General features: G+C 33.3%; 1 protein-coding gene across 1 annotated transcript; it reads left to right on the top strand.

The window, feature by feature from the left end:
* Nucleotides 1-2,401: 2,401 nt before the first annotated feature.
* LOC106764507 (protein NRT1/ PTR FAMILY 1.2) lies at nucleotides 2,402-7,473 on the top strand. The gene is made up of 4 exons (XM_014648786.2): nucleotides 2,402-2,586; nucleotides 2,676-2,893; nucleotides 5,600-6,132; nucleotides 6,393-7,473. Exons 1-4 carry the CDS (start codon nucleotides 2,478-2,480, stop codon nucleotides 7,282-7,284), a joined length of 1,752 nt encoding a protein of 583 aa, XP_014504272.1. The 5' UTR covers nucleotides 2,402-2,477; the 3' UTR covers nucleotides 7,285-7,473.
* Nucleotides 7,474-8,053: the final 580 nt, after the last annotated feature.

Below are 8,053 nucleotides of genomic sequence, written 5' to 3' on the forward strand. Positions count from 1 at the left end.
GATTGTGTTGTGTAGCTATATTTTGGTTTTGGGTTAGAGAGGAGATTTCTATTTTTGATGTGGAGGTCTTCTATAAATTCCTTGTTGTAAAAACCGCAACCATTATAGTGCATTTGCTTCCTGGGTTGGAAGGACACTGGATATAGGCATTGTTGGCCAAACCAGTATAAAAAATTGTGTTTGCATTTCTCTATCCCTTTTCTTTTACGTAATTTCCGCTGCATACATATTCTGATTACTTGAAATTCAAGAAATTTCAAAAAGCTTTATACTTTGATTGCAAGATTGCGAAAAGAAAGTGTTTTTGAAACAACACCAATTCACCCCCCCCCCTCTCTTGGTGAAATAAAGAAGCCAACCTGTTTTAAAACACATTGTAGTATGATTATTTTGTTTAGGCCAAGTTACATTTTGCTTGGGGACAAGCAAAGTTTCAATTATAGGGTTGTGATAATGGTTGAATTTATCGTTATCTGTGATGCAATTCTGATATTAAATGAACTCGTTGTGACTTAAAAACTTGCTTAAACTCTTGTTTTTATTTTAGTTTTGTGAATAAGTGAATAGAGGTTATACTTAATGATTTTATAATTCCCTCAATTTTGTAGGTTATTGATATGTTTTGGAAGATGAGTAAAAGTATCGAGGAGTTAGAACTTAAGAGGGACAAGAAAAGCACCAAAGAAGAAGACTGAAGAAGGCACAGGGCGTCTGGTTGCCCTTTTTTCGGGCCCTCAGCGCCACATGTCACACATGAAGCTTGCTTGCCCTCTATAGGGGCCCTCAGCGCGAAGTAGCTTACACCAGCGCCTACTTGCCCTCTAAGGGGCGTTGAGCGCCAATTCAACACCTCGTAGGACGCCTGATTGCCCTCAATCAGGGCCCTCAGCGCTAGTTTCCTCGCAAGCTCGCCTGGTTGCCCCTAGTTAGGGCGTTGAGTGCCAACAACGTGGGCTTATGGGCCATTTTTGATCTATTTAAGGGTTTGCATGCATTAGGGTTCGTATCTTTTGGCAACTAAAGCACAGAAACACAATTTTCGACCCTTTGGAGGCAGATTGGGCATGCGAGAGCTTTCCTTTTCTCTTTCTAGGGTTTCTATCTCATTCTTCCATTGTACACCAAGTTTCTCTATGACAATGGAGAACTAAACTCATTCGTTGTTGGAGAAGATGTAACCTTTAAACTTTATTGTACTTGAATATGATTTAAACATTTTATGCTTTTTTCATTAAATATTAGTGATTTTCTTCTATTCATAATGCTAATTATGTTTTGGCCATTCATAGTATGACCTAGAGAACTTCACCCAAAGGGACTATTACCTAGACATAGGAATAGAACATTTGGTTGTCTTAAGCTTCTGTTCGTAATGCAGAATTGATTATTAGGGATGCAAGGCATTGTGGTCTAATAATTAAGGACATGTTTTTTATGCCGAGACATCAGGTTCTAAGTAATTTAGAAAGTGACATTAACATTCCAATGAATAATACAAATCCTTATATGCATGAAAGTAAAGTAGGTGAAATCTAAAACCCAACAACATCTTCATATCATTTTATAAAGAACATTCATTCACCTGTGTTTAAGTTCCAATTGATCAAATTTTACATTCAAGTTTATGTTTACTTTTGTTGCAGTTTAATTTTAACCATTGAAATCGTTCTTAAGTTTTAATTAGTTAAGATATTACTCAATTGTTTAATGTCACAAGTCTTTTGGGAAACGATACTTGGTTTGTTTGATTTGGTCGGTTTGTTTAGAACTTGTGTATAATGTGTTGTTTTATTTTGACAATAGACATTCTAAACATGTTTTGTGTAAAATATTATCAAATAATATTAGTTTAATTTACTTCACGTGGGAGTTTAATTATTTTTGCAATTATTGTGAATTTTTGGGATGAAGGCATCAAAATTGCAATTATTGTGAATTTTTGGGATGAAGGCATCAAAATTGTGATTTTGACGTTATTATTATAATTGAATTATCTTTGAGTTATTAAACAATTAAAAATTGAAAAATGAAAATATTATATAAAAGGTTAAATTTAAGTATTAAATAATTGGTTGTTGTAGGGTATATATATTACACTAAAAGCATGTACAAGAAAATAAGTGATAGTATTATTGGCATTTAATATCATTCAAAATATTATATATTTAAGAATTTATATATAGGTGAGATTCTAAAAATTTTAATAATCAGAAGAAATATATATATATATATATATATATATATATATATATATATTTTTTTTTTTTTTTTCAAATTATATTTAATTCCGAAAAGAAAACAGAAGTAGGTGTTGGAAAGGAGAAAATCTTTAAAAAAAAAATTATAACTCTTCATATTGAAGTTGCTGCCAGACGTCACATTCAGACAAATATCACAAACTTCTGTCTGTCTCTTTCCTTTATCACGTTTTTGCATCAGTCCCTCTTAAATTTAACGCTCGAAAAGAAACGGAAAAAATGGAGTCTTCTGGTGCGGCGAACGATAATCTCTTGGAAAATGGAACTTCTTCGTCTTCTGAATCCGAAAATGGGAAGGGAGGTTTACGAACCATGCCTTTCATCATAGGTACAATTCTCTCCTCGCTTTGTTCGCTATTCGCCGTTTGATTTATAAATGGCGCCGTTTTGGTTACCTTGATTGTGGAGTGAATTCAGTGAACGAGTGTCTGGAGAAGGTGGCGAGCTACGGAATCATGGCCAACATGATACTGTATCTGATGAATGGTTACGGAATGGCTATTGTGGACGGTACAAAAGTGATGAACACTTGGTCCGCCATTTCCAATGTGTTGCCTATCTTCGGAGCCTTCGTCTCCGATTCTTACTTTGGTCGATTCCTCGTCATTTCCATCGGTTCCTTCTCCAGCCTTCTTGTAAGTCTCGTCTCATCATTTCATCTTATAAATAAAAATTAAAAATCAAAATCAAATTACTTGATTGTAAGCTAATTTTGATTAGTTATCATAATTGTTGAGATTAATCATTTCTAGAATTAAGTAATTAATAATTTCTCTTTTTTTATTTCTAGAATAATGATTTATTTCTTCCATTTCATACTTGTTGTAGTTTTAATTTTAAAAAAAATAGTAATAATAATACGTTGATGTTAGTTTTTTACACAATATTGATTTTTGTTTTAATTTGGCCTCCAAATAAATTACATTCGCATATAAAAAATGTAATTTATTATAAAAAATGTATCAAATGAGTCATTTTTTGATGTTCATGGTCAAAATACAAAGAGCAATCTAAAGTGTTGTAATTACTAAGAAACAAATCAGAGCAATCTAAAGATGTAGCAGTTGTTAAGAAACAACCAAAAAAAGTATTTGAAGTCAAAAAAGGACTCATTTGATACATTTTTTATAACTTAGGGACCAAAGATTTACATTTTAACAAACGGGGATTAAACTAAACATCCGCTTATAATATAACGTAGGGACCAAAAAGAAGTTTAAACCAAAAACAAAATAAGAGAGAAAAAGGGCTTATTTTAATAACAATGTTTATTGAGATATTTATTGTTATCTTTAATGTGTTTGTAAGAATAACTTACGTTAATTTATGTTTTTCTTTTAATTTTTTGTTGATATTTTTTTCACTGAAACTATGAAAAATTAATATATAAAATGAGAATATACTATAAAAATTTTCCGAATTTTAAAAATAGTAACATCTAATAAAAAATACAATAACCAATGAAAATGTAACAACCAATACGTATAAAAAATAAAAAATGAAACTAACTGTGAAGGTGAGACAATAGACAGGTGTTGCTATGAGGGTGAGGAGAATACCACCACCACCGAAGAGGGAAAAAAGAGAACTCAACGATGCTCCAAATGGTGTCTATACACGAAACTAATCAGTTAAAATGAAAGGAAATAATACATAGCATCATCAATCAACGAACATTTGTGTTAAGTGGAAGAACATTACCTTTGGTGGCCGTCGAAGAGAACTCAACGGTACTCCAAATGGTGTCTATGCACGAAACTAATCGGTTAAAATGAAAGAAAATCATACATAAAGTCATCAATCAATAGACATTTGTGTTAAGTGGAAGAAACATTACCTTTGGTGGTCGCTGAAAGCTTCCCTAGAGACGTTCGACCCGCAATGAAGAAAGTGCACACAAAAATAGTGAAGGAAGTGTTCTTTCTCGTGCTCTTAAAATATATTCATGCTCAAATTAACGTCTGTTCCTCTGACCAATAGATGTCTAATGGGTCTCGTAAAATATCTTTGCTCTTAATTTTTTATGAATTTGAACACTAAAAGACGTCTGACCAAAGACACTAAATTTTTTATGAATTTGAGAACTAAAAGACCTTTGTTCTTTCACCAACAGACTTAAAAAAGGTAATTAACGTTTGTTCTTATGACCAACAGATGTCTAATGGATCTCTTAAAATATCTTTGCACTCAATTTTTGTTATGAATTTTAAAACTGAAAGATGTTTGTTCTTTCACCAACAGACTTCAAAAAGGCCATTAACCTCTGTCACTCTGACCCACAGACGTCTAATGGATCTCTTAAAATATCTTCATGCTCAATTTTTTTTGAATTTGAAAACTAAAAGACATTTGTTCTTTCACCAATAGACTTCAAAAAGACAAACGCATATTCCTCTGACTAACAGACGTCTAATGGGTCTCTTAAAATATCTTCGTGCATAACTTTTTTATGAATTTGAACACTAAAATATGTTTGTTCTCTGACCAATAGACTTAAAAAAGGCAATTAGCATTTGTTCCTCTAACTCACCGACGTCAATCATGTGATTTTATTTACAATATTGTCACCGGTCATTTTTATCGTTGGATACTTTGTTATCCGTCATTGAGCGATAGAAGTTGTTTGCCCATTTTGTACTAGTGTTACTTTGAGAAAGAAGAAATATCTTTCAAAAATTATGTAGAAATTCATTTTGTATTTAATTTAATTACAATTTTAAGAAGTTAAAAGGTATATAACTATCTTCATTTTTGGATAATTTTAACCTACATTTTTAGTTTAATTTGTAAGAATTTACATGAAATAACTTTTTTAAATAATTAAAAATCAGATTTTTGTTTAACAAAAGTTTGCATATGCACACAATAAAATTTGAAAGATGTCTTATCATGAAAAAGATTGACAGACTCTTGGTATGCTTGTCACTTATGAACACGTAATTCAAATACTCAAGGCTGACTATTAAGTTGTTTAAAATGGGGCTGAGTTTACTGATTAGAGAAATTTGCAGAATTACATAAATCAAGATGCCTAAACACTCGCGTTGCAGCAAAATTTTATTCATAATTAAGCGTTTAAACTTCATGGAGAAAAGTTAATGATATTTCAAGTTTCGCGTTTGTTGTTTATTGCATGAAAACGCCCATATACTGGTAATTGCTTAAGCTGGTGTAGGCTAGAGTAATCAGCCAAGGCTTAGTTTTGTGCATCTTCCAAAGGGTGTTCACTAGTGCTCCATTGCTTTGTTTTCCTCAGGAAATATCCTAAGAAGAACTTGACATTTATGAATCTTTGATGCTTACCTTCCTAATGTTGTGATAATATTTCTTGTCTCTCACAGGGTTTAACAATTTTGTGGTTAACTGCCATGATACCAGAGCTAAGAACTTCATGTGAATCATTCATGCTAAACTGCAGTTCTGCTACCGCAATTCAACTAGCAGTTTTGTTCATTTCCATGGGATTAATCTCCATTGGAGCTGGTTGCATCCGACCTTGTTCCATAGCATTTGGAGCAGATCAACTAACAATTAGAGAAACGCCCAAAAACTTGGATAGCTACTTTAGTTGGTATTATACCTCAATTGCGTTATCAACTGTGATTGCTTTGAGCGTAATTGTGTACATTCAAGAAAATCTTGGATGGAAAATTGGATTTGGAGTACCTGCTGCGCTAATGTTCATATCGGCTGTCAGTTTCATTCTTGGTTCACCGATTTATGTCAAAGCAAAACCCGGTCATAGCTTACTCACTAGTTTTGTTCAAGTAGTTGTGGTGGCTATAAAGAACAGAAAACTTTGCCTTCCTGATAGTTTTGATCAGTATTATCAAGAATGTGATTCAGCTCTCGTGGTCCCCACTGATAGCCTTAGGTACTTGTGCTTGCCCTCATGATCTAATTTCACTCTCAAGTGTTCTTTTTTCTCCATATTTTTCATATGATTAACAGCAAATGGTATCTCTATTATATTGATTAATGACAATCAGACGTTAACTGCGTTGAATGTAATTTGTAATCTTCATTAAGGATGTTTCAGCTTCCTATTTACAAATTCTACTTGTGAATGCAGAGTAATTCAATCACACAATTTATGAATAATTTGCAGTGAGTAAATATTATATTCTTCTGTAGGTGTTTGAACAAAGCTTGCATTATAAGAAATCCCGAGACACTGTCAAGCCATGGCGGATCAGTTTTAGATCCATGGAGCCAATGCACAGTAAGACAGGTGGAATCACTGAAATCTTTGCTCAGAGTCCTTCCTATGTGGTCTACTGGCATCTTTATGATTGCCTCCCAAGCCACATTCTCTACTGTCCAAGCAAATACCATGAACCGAACACTTTTTGGCACTTTCAAAATGCCTGCAGGATCCTTCAATCTTGTCATCGTAATCACTGTATCAATAATCATTCCCACCTATGACCGTGTAATGGTACCTCTGCTTGCAAAATACATGGACATACCTAGAGGATTCAGCTGTAGATCTCGAATAGGGATAGGATTGTTGTTCGTATGTGCAAGTAAGGCAACATCAGCTGTAGTTGAAACTATAAGACGAAAAACGGCCATTGAAGAAGGCTTTGAGGACCATCCTAACGCTGTAATTCACATGTCAGTTTTATGGCTAGTTCCTGAGTTTGTTTTGCTTGGATTTGCTGAGGGCTTCAATCCGATTGGTCAGATTGAATTTTTCTACACTTATATACCCAAGTCCATGTCTAGTTTTGCGATGGCCCTTTTCACTCTTCAGCTTGCTGCTGTCGATATATTTGGAAATTTGTTGGTGAGTATTGTGGACAAGGTCACTAGTGTAGGAGGGAATGAGAGCTGGCTTTCAACAAACATTAACAAGGGTCATCTGAATTACTATTATGCACTGCTCACTTGTTTAAGTATACTTAACTACTTCTACTTTCTTGTTATATGTTGGGCTTATGGTCCTGCTCTGGAGCAAAAACTTGAAGCTTCAGCATGCAAGGAAGAAGAGCAATTTGATTACATGGAATTACCCACTTCCTAGATTATGTGTAAAGTGTTGTTTTATCCGTAAACGAAATAGGTTAAAATTAGATGTGTGCCAAGTGCTGTATCGTGGTCTTGCACGGGTATATGCTGCAGAAATGGAATAAGGTATAATTCCCACACTAAATACTACCGTTATAGTGGAAACTTTTCTTTCTGAATAAACTTATAGTTGTATCTATATCAATAGCCTTTTCTAAAACTCTTCCCATTTACATCATTTTCTTTTATTTCCTTCAACTTGGCTTACATCCCACGATTATGGATATCCTATCCATAGACCAAAAATAAGATACATGCATGGTGTGTTGAGATTTTGGTTGGTTGGGTTAACTTTCAATTTCCACCGAACTTTGTGCGAATATGTTTAACACTTTTTCTAGATCCAGTTGCAAGTAAAATTCATTTCAAACTTTAGTTAACATATAAATTGATGAACCTAAAAATAAAATGTGGCAGTTGTGGTTGTTTCCAGACATAATGATTATGCATTGTGACAAAAAAATATTATCACATTGAATTTTTTGCATATAAAAGAGATGTTTGTTTTTAAAGATTCTAAGTTTTAGACGATAAATTTGGATGATTTGATATACTCTAGACAGTTTAACCAAGAGAGCTAACAGAGTTTATTCATTATAATCTAATCTTCACTGGTCAATATATTCGAGTTAACATGACTATGATATATTAAAAAAAAAAACTTATTTCAAGTTATTAGGTTTATATGACCAATTGGTTTTTGATGATGTACCAGTGGAAAAATC

Source organism: Vigna radiata, chromosome 6 (genome assembly GCF_000741045.1).
Source record: "Vigna radiata var. radiata cultivar VC1973A chromosome 6, Vradiata_ver6, whole genome shotgun sequence".
Lineage (NCBI taxonomy): Eukaryota > Viridiplantae > Streptophyta > Magnoliopsida > Fabales > Fabaceae > Vigna > Vigna radiata.